Below are 18073 nucleotides of genomic sequence, written 5' to 3'. Positions count from 1 at the left end.
TATAGATATTATGGAAGAGTTGGAGCTGACATATGCATTGCAATTTCACTCTGACCGTTAACCAGCAGGTCTGAGATTCGATCCTCAGTCAGGACAGGCTGATTTTTAGGGATTATTGTATTTTTTTCTTGTATCTTCTCTGCTCTGATTCTCTGGTTTAACGTAAAATACATTTCTGATCCCATGGTATAAGTTGTACAACAGAAATTAGATTGTCAAGTTGGTTGATATATTTTATGATTTACTGATATTTCCCAGTTGTCAAGTGTAAATGGATCAAGTTGATAAGTACAGCAGATAACCCAGTAGACACTGTCCTGGTAACTAGCCCCGGTGGTAAACCTGTTCTCATTGTCTCGATGGTGCTGAAGAGAGAAATATCCAATCAAATCTGTAAGGAATGGCAGACATTTTACTTCCGCGGATCCAAAGTAACAGCCGTCAATAAGTGTGAGGGAACGTTCAAGGTTTGCTACAAAATCCGTCGTCGCCCCAAACCCACACCCACCCCAGAGCAAATCACCACCAATCTGATTACTCCTACAAAGAAACCCACGCCCAAGCCAACATTCAGACCACGTGAGTATTTTTAAGATTCGCTCAAGACATTAATTGTTATCAATTGCGAATCACGTGTCCTTTTCCCACACAGAGACCAAGACCAGTACCCACTCGAAGACGTACACGACAACCGCCAATACCAACGTCAACAGAAGAGGATACCTTCACAACACCCACCCAAAAGCAGCAGCTGTGTAAGAATTGAAATGTCACTTTTTTGTCAAGATAGTTGTACATGATACGGAACCAGACAAAACAGAAAAAAAAACTTATGAAGAGAAACTATCGCAAAAAAATCAGTCTTTTTTTTTTTAACCTCAGACCTCCGATTGCTCGGCAAATGCCTGATCATGCAATATAGTCATTTTTAAATTTGCTGTTTTCTGGTATTGTATCATACGCAGCTTCTCAAATTGTATATTATTGCAGTGCCTGCTTCTTAAACTTCCCATGTTTCTGTGACATTTCTGTGTTTTTATGATGCAAGTCACTAGAACCAAATCTGAATTAGACTAGCACTTCTCTCTCTCTCTCGTTTTGTCAATGTAGACTTCATAATACCAATGGATGTATTTCATGTTGTAAAATGTCCATTTTAGCTTCTATATAAGTCGCAGTCACCGAGATTGCGATACATCCAGACGTTTAGTTTTTTTTGTTTGTTTGTTTGTTTTTGTTTTTTGTGTCGCCTTTTATGATTGTGAAACCTTAAAAATGAGACCCAAAAAATCACAAAAATAAGCATTAGTTTGGAGAAAACAAGTCGTACCATGCTTCTCTACGGTTTAGTGCGGCTATGTGGTCTTGTGGTATGACACTCGCTTTCGGATCGGATGGTCCTGGGTTAGAGCCTCGCTCGGCTCGTAGTTGAGTCATTGGAAAAGGCTCATTGCTCACAATCTCTCACCGTACTCAGGTGTAAAATGGGTACCTGGCCGTTAACTGCGTTGTCTTTGTCGGAAAAAAATGTTATGTCGCCAAACAGGCATCATGTCTCGTTCTATATGTTTCTGTTGCTGTTGGTCAAGTATCCATTGTAAAGCGCTTTGAGCACGTTATTGGAAATTGCTCTATTTAAATGCTCTCGTTTTTTGTTTTGTTTTTGGTTTTTTTAACGGACAATTTATATGAACGGTAGGTAAGGTAAGATCACCAAAGCATCATCATCATCATCATCATCATCATCATCATCATCATCATCATCATCATCATCATCATCATCAAAAAATTACTATTGCCATGCTTCATTAAAACTATTTAATAATGTTTTAATTATTTCTTTTGAACTTTATTTGCATTTCCGTCTTGCCTTCCTCAGTTGTCAAGTGTAAAATAATTAAGTTAAGGAGTACAACCACTAACCCTGTGGATACTGTTAAAGTGACTGACTCCAATGGAAGATCTGTTGTCATTGTGACAATAGTGTTGAAGAAAGAACTATCCAATAACATTTGCAAAGAATGGCAGAGTTTCTTTTTCCGTGGTTCCAAAGCATTGGCTATTAATAATTGTCAGGGATCGTTTAAAGTTTGTTACAAATCTCGTCGTCGACCTAAACCCACACCGAGACCCACAAGTAGTTCGACACAAGAGCAAATCACCACCACTCCGACTCCAACAAAGAAACCCACACAAAAGCCAACAACCAGGCCATGTAAGTATTTATTTGAGTTGCACTTTCTTCTTCTTCTTCTTTTTATAATAATAATAATAATAATAATAATAATAATAATAATAATAATAATAATAATAATAATAATAATAATAATAATAATAATAATAATAATAATAATAATAATAATAATAATAATGACACTCGCTTTCGGATAGGAAGGTCTATGGTTTGAGCTTCGCTCGGCGCATAGTTGAGTCCCAGGAAAAGGCTCTTTACTCACATGTTCTCACGGTACTCAAGTGTAAATTGAATACATGGCCGTTAACAGCGTTGTCTCTGTCGGAAAAATTGTATTATCGCCTAACAGGCATCATGTCTCGTTCTTTATGTCACGTGTTGCTATTAGTCAGAGACCCTTTGTAAAGCGCTTTGAGCACGTTTAGTGGATATTGTTCTATATAACAGCTCAACTTTTTAAAAACTGTTGTTTGTTTTGTTTTTTTTTGTTTTGTTGTTGTTCGCTAAAAAAAAGGTTTTTGAGCCCGACGTCCCATGTTTGGTGGTTTGTTCTTTTTTGTTTGTTTTGAAGTGGTTATACTCATTTTTATTTATCATATTTTACACTATTCTGTAAGCGACATTAAGAGAGAGAGAGAGAGAGCGAGAGAGAGAGAGAGAGAGAGAGAGAGAGAGAGAGAGAGAGAGAGAGAAAAGTACTATTAAAAGCTCTTGATTTATTTTAAGGCGTTAATTGATCCCTTTTCAGAATGATGCAATATCTGTGTATAGGCAGATGGAATAAAATGTGTGTTATTATATCTATATTTTTCAAAAGTCTCATCATTTTTGGGTAAATGCAATCGTTGAACGAAGTTTTGAAGCTCTTAATAAAAAAAACATTCAACTATAGTGGGATGTCTCCATTCTTTTGATTTGGGCTTCTATGATTAAAAGAATTGAAATTAAACCAGCAGCAAAGATTATTATGTTTACCCTTTAATCGGGCATAATCATGTGATATTTGACACATTTCAGCGGACATCATGAAATCAGAATTAGAACCAATAATTGGTAGTATGCAAAACCCAAATTTGTCATATTATTTAAATCGGGTACCCCAAAAAAAAAAAAATAAATGAATGAACGTTTGCCACATGCAACGAAAGTAGTGAAAACTATGCAAATCAGACCTTTAATTGCTGCCCAAGTTACTTGCATATACTGACTGCCATTTTGATGATTTGTTCTAAAGTCATGGCCAGATAAATTATGAAAGAGAGAGAAAATTAGTTTCATCAGTAAAGGCTTTAAAATCTCAATGTGTCCAACAAGTAATATACAAAGAAAACACGCTTGGAATTATAGATATTATGGAAGAGTTGGAGCTGACATATGCATTGCAATTTCACTCTGACCGTTAACCAGCAGGTCTGAGATTCGATCCTCAGTCAGGGCAGGCTGATTTTTAGGGATTATTGTATTTTTTTTCTTGTATCTTCTCTGCTCTGATTCTCTGGTTTAACGTAAAATACATTTCTGATCCCATGGTATAAGTTGTACAACAGAAATTAGATTGTCAAGTTGGTTGATATATTTTATGATTTACTGATATTTCCCAGTTGTCAAGTGTAAATGGATCAAGTTGATAAGTACAGCAGATAACCCAGTAGACACTGTCCTGGTAACTAGCCCCGGTGGTAAACCTGTTCTCATTGTCTCGATGGTGCTGAAGAGAGAAATATCCAATCAAATCTGTAAGGAATGGCAGACATTTTACTTCCGCGGATCCAAAGTAACAGCCGTCAATAAGTGTGAGGGAACGTTCAAGGTTTGCTACAAAATCCGTCGTCGCCCCAAACCCACACCCACCCCAGAGCAAATCACCACCACTCTGATTACTCCTACAAAGAAACCCACGCCCAAGCCAACATTCAGACCACGTGAGTATTTTTAAGATTCGCTCAAGACATTAATTGTTATCAATTGCGAATCACGTGTCCTTTTTTTTTTTTTTTTTTTGGTCTAAATTTCACTGGATTGTGATAAGAAAACCGTAACATTCTAAATAACCCATAAAATTGTTGGGTTACAAAATCGACTATCAGTCTGCAAGATGTTGATGCCAAAGAGAGTGGTCTGTAATTTATTAGCCATTTATTTATCTCCAATTTTATTAAGCTATTTCATTTAGTCAGTTATCCAGTTATTGGGTATCGTACTTTTAGATAGCGATGCTTACATGAGCTGTGGGTAGACTTCCGAAAACTTTTCGTTCTCATTTATTATTATATCATAAATAACTTTAGGATGTTAGACAATATAACACAGGTGTAAAATGGTTTGATAATAAGGACAAGACAATTTTACCTCTCAGCCCAGAATAACTGTCAAAACGTTATATATTATTTTCCTGAATTCCGGTCACCCATTGACTGTAATAATTGAAACAGTTTGATTATATAATGTAGTCAACAATTTGCATGTTTCCTAATTCAATCTTTTCTCTCTCATCTCGTCGGAGCACGTGTCCGAACAGTTTCCATCTTTGCTTCATTATTCGCGTACTGACTGATTGTACTCTGCATCTGTCATAATATACATCCTCATTACTGATTTTGTCTGTACCCCAATAACTCTCAATTGTTTGCGATGAAGGGAGTCCAGGGCAGTGGCGGTTCTAGCCTATTTACAGTGGTGGGGCAAAGATGATTCGGTCATATATATATATATATATATATATATATATATATATATTTTTTTTTTTTTTTTTTTTTTTTTTTTTTTTAAATTTATTTTTATTTATTTATTTTTTTTTTTTTATATTTTTTTTTTACTTATCTTTTTATTTTTAAAAAATTTATTTATTTATTTATTTATTTTTTAATTAATTTTTTTTAATAATTATTATTTTTCACTTTTAAAAAATAATATTTCAACCACAAATAATCACATTCAAAATGAAATGACAATACCAGTAGATTTTAATTATTCCAAACGTAATCAAAAATGAATCACGAAAGAGAATACAACTAAAAAATAAAGCGACGAGACATAATGCGACAACACCTTGACAATACAAGTCCATTTCGTTCACTCGAAAAATTAAAGATTTGCTTTAATCCATCAACGGCGAGATTAATATTTCTGTTACATGACTGGTTTTCAGTAGTATGTAGTAACCTTAAAGTTTTAATCGAGAAGCAACAACAGCGGTACGACTCGAGTTTCATTCAGAGCTCAAATTGCATTTCACTGCTGTCTTGATGATTAGAATGATTGTGCCGGTGGTGGTAGTGGTTGGAATAGTGGTAGCGGTGGTGGTGGTGGTGGAGGAGGATGTAATTATGGTAGTGGTTTTGGTGGTGCTGTTGGTTAGAATGATAGTTGTGGAGACGATGACGGAAATTTTATGATGATGTTGATATTGTTTTTATTGCTATTGTAGTACTTGTTGTTAATATTGTTGTTGTTGTTGTTAATGATGATGATGATGATGATGATGATGATGATGATGATGATGATGATGATGATGAATGATGATTATGATGACAACGACGATGTCGTCGACAATGATGGTTACCATACGATATTACAAAGTTTATTCAATCTTAGGCTTTCGACAATAAATCATAGAATTTGATGACCACATACATGAAAGTGGAAAAAAAAATGGTAAATGGAACCAAACAATAAACTGATACCATTAATAACCACAAAAAAATACAACAATAGTAATACCACCAATACGTACAATAATAATAATAATAATAATAATAATAATAATAATAATAATAATAATAATAATAATAATAATAATAACAATAACAATAATAATAATGATGACAATAATAATAATAATAATGATAATAATAATAATAATAATAATGATAATAATAATAATAATAATAATAATAATAATAATAATAATAATAATAATAATAATATAAATAATAATAATGATAATGATAATAATAATAACAATAATAATATTACCATCATCATTACTACCACCACCATCATTACTACTACCACCACCGCTACCACTATCACTACCACCATCACATCATTATTACGTTTCCAATCATTTGTTCTCGTTTTTAAAAAATTGATATCTATCAAAAGAGACGAAATTCCGGTCATTTTTTTTAAAGGGTAGTTAAAATATCTACGATTTTATTAGCCCTGAAAACTACGATTTTTATTTTCCTATTTCAAGTAGGCAGGTCTGCTATGACAAATATCAGTTCCATAGTCAAAATAAGACAAACAAAAACAAAGTTTATTTAATCTTAGGCTTTCGCCAATACTTCATACAATACAATTAAGACAAAATAATGTTACCAATTTCTCCTCATGCATTCGTTAGACTATAACGACCGTGTTATCTTTACTCCTTACCCAACCAACCCCGAGCTTCCCGCCTCTTCATCGCGAACTATCTTATGTATGTATTAGCTTCAGGACGGGCAAGTACGGAATCTGCCCACCCTTCCGTATTTCCTCTATAACTTAGTTAGAATTCAACTCTCTCCTTTTCTCAGAGAAAACCAAAATGGTGGTTGTATTTTATATATTTATTTAGTCGTGACTTTTGAATAAAAGTGTTTTGTTTTATTAGACGGAATACAATAGAAAATGACATTGTTTTGCAAAATTATTTTGTCTGGCAATAAAAATACAGCGGTAATTACTTTAAGAATTAAAAAAAAAAAATAACAAATTAATTTGTTAAAAAAACAAAACAAAAAAAACAACCCCAAAACAACAACAACAACAAAACAAATAAGAAAACAATTTAAATAAATGAGTTTTGAGAAGCACTAAAGAAAACGAGAAAAAAAGAAAAGTTTAAATGGATAAACAAATATATAAAAACAACACAAATTAATACTAAATTGATATAAAATTAGTAAATTAATAAATTTAATTCAATACTGGAACATTCCCAAAGTCATTACATCAATGGTACCAGCACAAGTAAGGCAATAAATAAGAAAAAGTTCGTTTGCCAAAATCTCTATTTAGTTTTCACTGGTTAATAAGGTGGGCTCATTTGAATTAGCCCGACCTAGAACTAGAGAGGCCAGACAGCAAAAATCGGAGTTAGTTCGCCGTCAGGCGACGTGACGATGAGATGACGATGTGGGCGGAGTGGAGTGGTTGGGTGGTGGGGGGGGGGGGGGTGATAAAAAAGAACAGGAGCGTATCCTGGTTTATGCATTACATGATGCATGGTGATTCGCAATCTATCAAAAATACACACAAATTGATTTCAGTACGAAGTATCAAGTTTAAGTAGTAACTTTTGAAATTATCTAATTTAAATTAGATTATTTCTGACCTGATAATACAGCATATAACTTGAAAAAACAGGCTGGTATTTGCCCACCCTGCCCATTATTACCAGCCGTCCCTGGTCCAGGGTGTCCAAAATCTTTTTGTAAGATCCCATGAACTGCAGTTGTAAAAAAGGATTGGCAGCACTAGCGCCTCGTAAAGGAGTAAAAAGGTAGTGCATAAACAGGTGGTATAAAAGAGGAATTTATTTTTGCAAGGTCTATAACTACTTTATATTAATCCTTGTTTTAAATCATGCATTTCCGATATATATATATATATATATATATATATATATATATATATATATATATATATATATATATAGTTACTTGTTTTTTACAATTACGTTGTGTTAGCTAAGGAGCATCAAATTATATTATCAATATCGACAGCATCATCACAATCACCATAATTTTTATCACCATAATCATCATCATCATCAAATTATTGATTTTTGTACTTTCAGCTGTCAAGTGTAAAATGGTCGAGTTAAAAAGTACTGTAGATAACCTAGTAGATACAGTCAAGGTAACTGGTCCCAATGGAAGACCTGTTGTCATTGTGACAATCGTGTTAAAGAAAGAAATATCATCCAACATTTGTAAGGAATGGCAGACTTTCTTCTTCCGTGGTTCCAAGGTAACTGCCATCAATAAATGTCAAGGATTATTCAAAGTTTGCTACAAAACCCGCCGCAGACCTAAACCCACTGAAGCAACAGAAGCGCCAATCACAACAACCAGAAAACCATGTATGTCTGCCATTACACAAACTTTTATGTCTCTGTATATTAGGATGTATATTTTTGATTCATCCTTTTTTTATTCCTTATATATATTATATATTATTATTTGAAAATTTCTTCTTACGAATACAACATTATTTTATGTCTTGTTAAAAATTGTGCGTATATCTACAGTTGCGGCCCTGACCAATATGGATAAACATGCGCCTTTGTTTGGCATATTACGTATTTCTATGGATTCACCGAGATCAATATTTCCATATCGTGAAGTATAAATTGCCTATTAGACATTTTTGTATTAATACTCTTACAATATAGGTCACTGTTAATAGATGATACGCATTCACACCTGGATTGAAGGGATTAATGTATGTGATGTGTCTTACTGGAACACACCGTTTTGTGATCAATGTCATCCATAGGATGACCATACCCAATATTGCTTGATTTTATTTAAATTTGAAAACATTGATCTGCTCAGCCACGAATACTTGGCTTGAAGCAGGAGCAACATTATTTCAATATTACAATTATTATTCTCATTAATGTAATTTTTGTCTTAAATCAATAATGAATTATGTTTATTTCATGAACTGATTATAATAGGATTTTGAAAGGTATACCTATTTACTTCTGGGATTCGAATTGTTTCTTTACCTTTGTGTATCGATTACTACGATTATCAATGGCCACATTTTTACACTGAAACAAGCAATTTCTTAAAACCTCTTTTGTTTTGTTTTTATTTGAACGAACTCAGTTTTTTAATCATTAGTAAACGTCTACATCATATCATACCACAATATTCACGGGTCACATGCGTCAGAAGACCTTTAAATACCCTGCCATATATTTATATAAAAGATCAAAGTGATGCATAGATAAGTAGGCTAAACAATATAGATACGAGTACAGACAGGACAAGTTGGTGTATAAATAACAACTTAAATTTTCAATTTGTTGATCGGAAGCATGATAAACTAGACAAAACAAACAAAGTCTCACTCACCGTATACGTATTCAAGGCGTGAAGTTCTTTATCAAACAGTATTTTGGAGAACCTTCATTGTTTCATAGTTTTCGTATTAAAATCAAATGAATTCCATGTCGTAACTGAACGTTAGATGAATTCTGTGGGATAGTAGTAGAACATCTGATAAGGAATGTTTTAATGTTATCACCTCGCGTAAGTGTAATCCAAGACACATTTTTAAAAAGTATTGATCTTTGTTATGCAGACCAAAGACAAGTCTATTGTAAAAGTAGTAAAATATCACCCTTTTTTCCACTACACTTTGGTGATGGCAGTTTTAATCTTTAAACTAATATCTCTTCATATTATGATATACCGTTAAAACTTGGTAAAAATTTAGTTGCGCATCTTTGACATTTTTCCAAAACTTCGAACCGTCTTTTATAAAGAGGCCCCAAATGCAGTTTTCATATCTTAAAGTTGGTCTTACTACAGATCTGTATTTTTAAATGTATGTAATGCCATCATCATTATCATACTCATCATCAATTTGCTTATTGTGTTGTTTGGCTTTCCCAGTTGCCAAGTGTGAATTCGTCCAATTGAAGAGTACAGCTGGCAATCCAGTAGATATTGCTAAAGTAACAGATCCCAATGGTAGATCTGTTAAAATTGTGACAATAGTACTGGAGAAAGAAACATCCAATAACATTTGTAAGGAGTGGCAGACGTTCTACTTCCGTGGCTCTAAAGTTTTCGCCATCAATAAATGTCAAGGATTATTCAAAGTTTGCTACATAATCCGTCGTAGACCTACTAAACCCACAGGAGGAACTGAAGCACCAATCACAACAACTCTCAAAATACCAAAGCCAGGTATGTATGTCTGTATACAAAAATCATCTCTACCTCAGTTTTCCTCTTAACCCTCTCCTTACCAGCCATTTTAGAATTTCGCCCGAATATTCACACCCACCAAACACAAAAATAGACTTTTCTTACTGAAACAAAAAGTAATAAGTGCATTCTATACAGAATGTTGTTCAGCAAAACGAGCTCTACAACCTAATGTTTAGTAATTATAGCTGTTATCAAAGCATTTCTTTAAATTTTGTGATATACAAGAGAAATCAGAATTAGAAGATTGTCGGTTGCATCGTAACGAATGTGACGATTTTCCTATGGTTGGTAAGGAGAGGGGTAAACTGTTTCCAAACATCAGTTAAAGACTTCATCTATACATGCTTTACATAATATATTTATCCAACAATCCTTTCTTTTGCTGTGGAGTATAAATCTTCAAACGAGTCAAATTGGTTAGCAGCGACTGATTACAGTATGTTTTACTTGCCTATAAGTGATTCACCCTTAATGAATGTATGCTTATTGATAGTATAATAAAGTAGGAGTGGAATTAATCTGCTAGAAGCTGTGGACTGTAAAAAGTAATAAACAAAAACGAATATAACAGCTTCAAAAAATAACAAAATACCAAAAAAACTGAACTTATCGGGCTCAAACCCATTCTTCAGTCAACAACAAAAAGCAATGAAAAGGCATTGTTAAAACTGTGCAAATATCAACAGTTAAGACTATGACCAATATGAATAAATATTAGCCTCTGTTTGGCATATTATTTATATTGAATCACCAAACTCAATATTTCCATATCATAAAGTGCAAATTACCTATTAGAGGTGTTTTGGTATCAATTTTTTTAACAATAGCAGTCACTGTCAATAGCTGGTACTCATTCACACCTGGGTTGCCTTACTCGAGGACATTGTTTTGTGATCATTGTCATCTATGAAATGTCCATACCCAAAATTGCTTATACGAGACATTGAACTGCTCAGCCACAAATTCTTGAAGCACGGACAACATTATTTCAATATTACAATTATTATTCTCATTAATGTAATTCTTATGTACTTCTAAATCTGTACTTCTATATCATCATCATCATCATCATCATCATCATCATCATCATCATCATCATCATCATCATCATCATCATCATTATCACTATCATCATCATCATCATCATCATCATCATCATCATCATCAATTTACCTATTGTGTTATTTGGCTTTCCCAGTTGCCAAGTGTAAAATGATTGAGTTGAAGAGTACAGCTGACAACCCAGTTGATACTAACAAAGTAACAGATCTTAGAGGAAAGCCAGTTAAAATTGTGACAATAGTACTGGAGAAAGAAACATCCAATAACATTTGTAAGGAGTGGCAGACGTTCTACTTCCGTGGCTCTAAAGTTTTTGCCATTAATAAATGTCAAGGATTATTCAAAGTTTGCTACAGAATCCCTCGTAGACCTACTAAACCCACTGGAGGAACTGAAGCACCAATCACAACAACACCCGCAAAACCATGTATGTATTTAATTATATAAAGAGTTCTTTTTTACAGAACCTCTCAATATCGTAATACACATTTTTGATTCATCTTTTATAAATGTCTTGTAGATGAATTATTTGAAAGTTATTCTACTTACAAGGCCATAATGAGTTTATGTTGCAAAAATTGTATGAATATCTGTCACCCAGGCTAAGCCAAATGATCTTTCGTGCAAAACTTTTTTAAATGTTCTTTTCTTTACATAAATGGATCCCCACGACACAGACATATCCCAAAGTCGAATTTGGAGTTGATAGTCTCTGGGCAGGCATTGATGTTTCTTCGCAGATAGGCAGTATTAATGTTTGGGGTTTTATAGTTATGCTGTCTATGTATGAAAATTTGCTAATGTGGAGGTCTATATATTTTACTTTTTTACCATTTTGAGTATGGTTTTTAAAGCTCGCATTTTGAGTTCATTAAGGTTAGTCTATTATGTAAATAAAGAAAAGAATTGGATCCATGACCATACCGTAAAAAATCGTTCACCCTCTTTGCATTAGTTTTTTTCTATTAAGGTTTATCCTATGCGTTTGACCTTTGGAGGAACTTGAGATCTGCATTACCTCTGGCGCCATAATAGTTCTCTCTATCACAGGCAAAATAAAATTCATAGGTTTCCTCGGGTCAAAACATGTGTTGTTTGTGGCCAACAATATTGAGCAAGCTGCTAACATCAAAACGATGTTTAGATTACCAAACAAATGCAATGCATCATCATCATCATCATCTTTACCAACACCACCACCACCACCATCATCATCATTATCATCATCAGCAGCAGCAGCATCACCACTATCATCATCTACATTACCATTACCACTGTCATCTTCATCATCATCATCGTCATTATCATCATCATCATCATCACCATCATCACTTTAAAATCTATTGTGTTATTTGACTTTCTCAGTTGCCAAGTGTAAAATGATTGAGTTGAAGAGTACAGACGACAAACCAGTTGATACTAACTTAGTAACAGATCCCAATGGAAAAACTGTAACTATTGTCACAATAGTACTGAAGAAAGAAACATCCAATAACATTTGTAAGGAATGGCAGACGTTCTACTTCCGTGGTTCCAAAGCAATAGCCATCAATAAATGTCAAGGCTTTTTCAAAGTTTGCTACAGAGTCCGTCGGCGACCCAAACCCAGTGAGGGGACAAAGGAACCACCCAAAACTACTGGAAAACCCCCAAAACGTATGTTAGCGCAGTTTGTTCTTTCTCTAAGCTGTTAATATTCATTTTGTTCATTACCGATTTTCTTTTTAAGCATTGGTCACTTAGGGTTCATGCAAAGCCGAATTGTGTAATGTAAATTGCTTACATTTATAAAAGAAACGAAACTGACATCCTCAGCTCTTTGTTATTGTTTTCAGGTAGCTATTTAAATGATTAGTTCTCACTAAACTATATCAATCACACTATAAACGTTTAATGCAACGCATAGTTTTGTGTTTTGGTACTTTATATCCGGCTAGCAAATGTTGTGAGTATTTTACCTTTATGCTTAGTATCAATAAGCGTACAGAGTCTGTTGAAATCGGGGTAAGGTGCTATACAAATGTCATTTATTGTATTTATCATAATTATTAATAGAATGATAGACACCCAATGCGAATGAAAATAGTAATCACTGCAACAAAACAAAGTTGTTTCGAAGTGTAAATAACTTTGATTGCTTTCCATATTTTTTTTCAATTTAATAAATGATATTTATATTTTACTCAAAATTGTTTGTTTATTAAAGGTGACTGACAGCAGTATCTGAATTTTATTGTAATTTATGTGCTTATCTGTTTTATAATATATATATATATATATATATATATATATATAATATATATATATAATATATATATATATATATGTGAGTGTGTGTGTGTGTGTGTGTGTGTGTGTGTGTGTGAATAAATGTCTTTTTCATATCTTGCATATTCTATAGTGTTTATGGAGGTTCTATATATTCAATTTTTATGATGGGAGATTGGAAAACTTATTTTAATAACAGAAGCAATGTATTATCATTTGGAAATTTTGTTAATCACATCAATTTTATCCATAAACCTTTAATCAAAGGAAAGAGTTAAAGAAATATTAGCACGATTAAATTATAAACACAAATTTTGTCTTTTTCCAGCTCCTGGTCAAGTATATTTTTGCAGTATACATGTTTTATTTTCCCCCTTACGTGTACATATAATGCAGGTCTGATAACTGACCGCAAATTATGGTGTTGTAATGGACAATATTTTGTGTTATTTTGAGAGTAAATCCATTTCAACAATGTGACCATAACGATTTGGGTCACCAGACCTGCAAATAAGTACACGTTGGTCTCCTCTCATTTGCGGTGCTTATGTCCAAAGTCAACTGTATTTCAGCTGTATTTAAGAAAATATAGATTACATATAGTCAGTAGAGTAAATCTAAAAACACTTCCCATTTGAAAAACAAAACAATGCCTATCCTCAGGAAACTGCAAGACGTTCGAAATAGAAAGTACAGATGACAAGCTTGTAAAGAAGAAGGTGATCATAGACAAGGATGGAAAGGAGGTCATTGTCAAATCTGTCAAGATTGTCAAGGAATTCTCTAAGGATAAATGCATGATGGGAAAAACCGTTACCTTTAGAGGTTCAATCGTCAGAGTTAGAGGGAAATGCCATGGGAAGTTTTTGATTTGTTACAAGAAAGGCACGTCAGGACAAATAACTACAACCAGGCGACCTCCACCTTGTAAGTTTGCTTCCTCAAATAGAACACATGAAATAATAAATATATGAAATAAAATGATAAATGATTAGATGAATATATGACTAAATATGACCATTTATGTAGCCCATTTTAGGATTCACTTTGCTCAATGCACTTCACAATGCTTCATTCCCCCTCCCCTCCCATACCAGCAGGACCTATAGAACCAACTTTTCATTTAATGATACATTACACATCACCTGTTATACGCCCTTTTTATATAAGCACTCTTACTTTATCTGTCAATGCCTATAGCCGAATATTCATTCATATTGGAGTCGTAAGTTGGATGCTTCTATTTGACATGTTAGTTATTGGATATTAGATTTATTACTTTAGGTATTGTAGACTTGATTTGACATTTTTACATGCGCGATTAGATTTGGTAATTTAGATATGAAAGATTTGATTTGTCATTTTAATTATTGATTATATTAATATATAGACACACTACTATGATATTTTAGATATAGAAAATTTGATTTAAGATTTTTATATACTTAAGTTTTAATTTAAATTTTAGATTGATAGATTTGATTTGATTAACTTGAGCTATTGACTCGTGCTTTTAAAGTATAGCAATATCTACTAAACGTGCTCAAAGCGCTTTACAATGGACCACACGCCAACAGCAACACCTAACATATAGAACGAGAAACGGCGCTTGTTAGGCGATATTGCAATTTTTATTCCGACACAAACAATGCTGTTAACGGTCAGATACTCATTTCATACCTGAGTACAGTGAGAAAATGTGAATAAAGAACCTTTTCCAAGATCTTAACTATGCACCTAGCGAGGCTCGAACCCAGGAGCTTCCGACCCGAAAACAAGTGTCATACCACAAGACCACATAGCCACACAAAGACAATTTAAGTCTAGAAAAATTTGTATTTGACATTTTAGTGTGGAAGATTGGATTTGGCATTTATTTGGTGTGGAAGGTTGGATTTGACATTTATTTGGTGTGGAAGGTTGGATTTGGCATTTTAGTGGGGAGGGTTGGATTTGGTATTTATTTGGTGTGGAAGGTTGGATTCGTCATTTTAGTGTGGAAGGTTGAATTGGGCATTTTAGTGTGGAAGGTTGGATCTGGCATTTCAGTGCGGAAGGTTGGATTTGACATTTTAGTGTGGAAGGGTTGGATTTGGCATTTTAGTGTGGAAGGGTTGGATTTGGCATTTTAGTGTGGAAGGGTTGGATTTGGCATTTTAGTGTGGAAGGGTTGGATTTGGCATTTTAGTGTGGAAGGGTTGGATTTGGCATTTTAGTGTGGAAGGGTTGGATTTGGCATTTTAGTGTAGAAGGTTGGATTTGGAATTTATTTGGCGTGGAAGGTTGGATTCGTCATTTTAGTGTGGAAGGTTGGATTTGGCATTTTAGTGTAGAAGGTTGGATTTGGTATTTATTTGGTGTGGAAGGTTGGATTCGTCATTTTAATGTGGAAGGTTGGATTTGGCATTTTAGTGTGGAAGGGTTGGATTGGGCATTTTAGTGTGGAAGGTTGGATCTGGCATTTTAGTGTGGAAGGTTGGATTTGGCATTTCAGTGCGGAAGGTTGGATTAGACATTTTAGTGTGGAAGGTTGGATTTGGTATTTTTGTGTGGAAATGTTGGATTTGGTATTTTTGTGTGGAAGGTTGGATTTGGTATTTTTGTGTGGAAGGTTGGACTTAGCATTTTACTGTGGAAGGAAGGATTTGGCATTTTGGATCTGGAAATTTGACCTATTTGCTCTAAGTTGTGTATATGTATTTGTCGCGATAATGACCTGTATGTTTAACATTTGTATTTCTTATACATTTTCTAGTGTCATATTTGTAATAATTTTACACTTGTTTTCCATAGCCGTGAAATGCGTCAAGATTAAATTAAAGAGCACCAAGGATAAGCGTGTGGATTCCAAGACAATTAAAACTGAAAAGGGGAAAAAAGCCACAATCATACATATAAGCTTGGAGAAAGAATTCTCAAAAGGAATTTGCTTGGAATGGCAGAATTTTTACTTTAGAGGATCAGTTGTCACAGTCAAGGACAAATGTGAAGGAGAATTTAAAGTGTGTTACAGGGCCAAAGGTCGAACTACCGTTGCCCCTATTACTACAACCAAAAAGCCAAGCAGTAAGTATCAATTGACTATATTTATTGCGTTGTTTTTTGTACCAGCTGCTCCAATGAAACAAAAATTTCTATTTAATTTTTTAAAGAAATATCAGACTGTGTTTCCTCCACATTTCTGTTTTCATTTGTTGTCACCTTCCATTTTGTACCTTGATGCATACCAAACAATAAAAACAAATAATAAATCTAGAATATTGTTTTGTTGATAAAGAGTGTGATGATTTGAGGAATAATTTTATGTTGTGTTATGCAATACAGAAATTGTGTTATTCATATAGATGTCTTAGGTGTAGTAAAATATTCTAAAAAGATTTCTCTTTTTTTTCTATTTTAAAGACTGAAGTTTATATCATCATCTTTTTCATATAAATAGACTGACTCAGACAGACTGAACATTCGATTGATGTTGAATGTTCAAATTTAACAAGAAAATTTATAATACTTTCCTCATAGTCTGTATTCCATCTTTAAATTTTTGATGTGATTCCACTACCAAAATGTAAATGTCAATTGTTTTTTTAAGGCAAGAAATGGCCGAGAGGTTACACAAAAATTGTATCAAAGCTCTTTGAAAAATCTAAAATAAAGACGCATTCTCTTTTCTTTTCTTTTTTTACCCCCCAAAAACAGTTTTAAATGTTTTGTCTTACAATCTCATAATAGAGTCTAACTTTAAATTAAATCTGCAAACATTTCATTGAAAGAAATGAAAGAAAATATTCTATTTATAAACCGCTTAGTTTCATTACCGTTCTTCAAAGGCGATCCAGTATTTATTTCTCTAAGTGGACAATGCTCAAAGACTAAATTGTTAGTTATCAGGATTATTTCAACCGTTCACAACCATGTTCGTTAACATGGAGAAAAGTATGGTTTAGAAGGCTAACAATACAAAACTAGTGTTGCGAATGAATTACAAGTAAATTATTTGATGCTAAATGAGTTAAAATATGTAAACAAAAAAATCATTGAACTTATAACATTTCCTTTCAAAAACAAATTAATTTCTATTTTCTCAGGGAACTGTAAGACGATAGAAATAGAGAGTAGAGAGGGCAAGATTGTAAACAAACAGTTGATTACTGACAACAATGGAAAGGAGGTCATTGTCAAGTCTGTGAAGATTGTCAAGGAGTTTTCCAAAGATAAGTGCAAGATGGGGAATAGCGTCACCTTTAAAAACTCTATCGTCATCGTCAAAGGGAAATGTTATGGAAAGTTTTTGATTTGTTACAAGAAAGGCAAGCTAGGAGAAATAACTACAACCAGGCGACCTCCACCTTGTAAGTTTGTGGTCTAAAATATAATTGATTTTATTTAACAATTTAGGTAGAGAAACATTGATTTGCCATTTTAGGTGTAGAAGATATGATTTGACTTTGATCTAGACGATGCGATTTGAAATTTTTCATCTAGACGGTCTGGTTTGACATTTAAGGTTTGATTTGACATGTTCGATATAGATTTTTTGACTTGACAATCTTAATATGAACACTTTATTTTGTTTTGTTTTGATTATTTTTGGTATAAAATATTGATTGTC

General features: G+C 33.5%; 1 protein-coding gene across 1 annotated transcript in view; it reads left to right on the top strand.

Annotated features, from left to right (window-relative positions):
* Positions 1-18073, top strand: part of LOC144969270 (uncharacterized) — a 48785-nt gene that overhangs the window by 5877 nt on the left and 24835 nt on the right. The window contains exons 4-13 of the mRNA XM_078908382.1: positions 259-579; positions 1880-2215; positions 3796-4116; positions 7983-8117; positions 9814-10110; positions 11333-11623; positions 12562-12852; positions 14128-14391; positions 16258-16530; positions 17550-17813. Coding sequence (XP_078764508.1) covers positions 259-579; positions 1880-2215; positions 3796-4116; positions 7983-8117; positions 9814-10110; positions 11333-11623; positions 12562-12852; positions 14128-14391; positions 16258-16530; positions 17550-17813 — 2793 coding nt within the window. The remainder of the gene's footprint in view (positions 1-258; positions 580-1879; positions 2216-3795; positions 4117-7982; positions 8118-9813; positions 10111-11332; positions 11624-12561; positions 12853-14127; positions 14392-16257; positions 16531-17549; positions 17814-18073) is intronic.

Source organism: Berghia stephanieae, chromosome 3, assembly GCF_034508935.2.
Source record: "Berghia stephanieae isolate SIO BIC M18660-M18661 chromosome 3, UCSD_Bste_1.3, whole genome shotgun sequence".
NCBI classification, from domain to species: Eukaryota; Metazoa; Mollusca; class Gastropoda; order Nudibranchia; family Aeolidiidae; genus Berghia; species Berghia stephanieae.
This window is presented reverse-complemented; position numbering and strand designations above follow the sequence as displayed.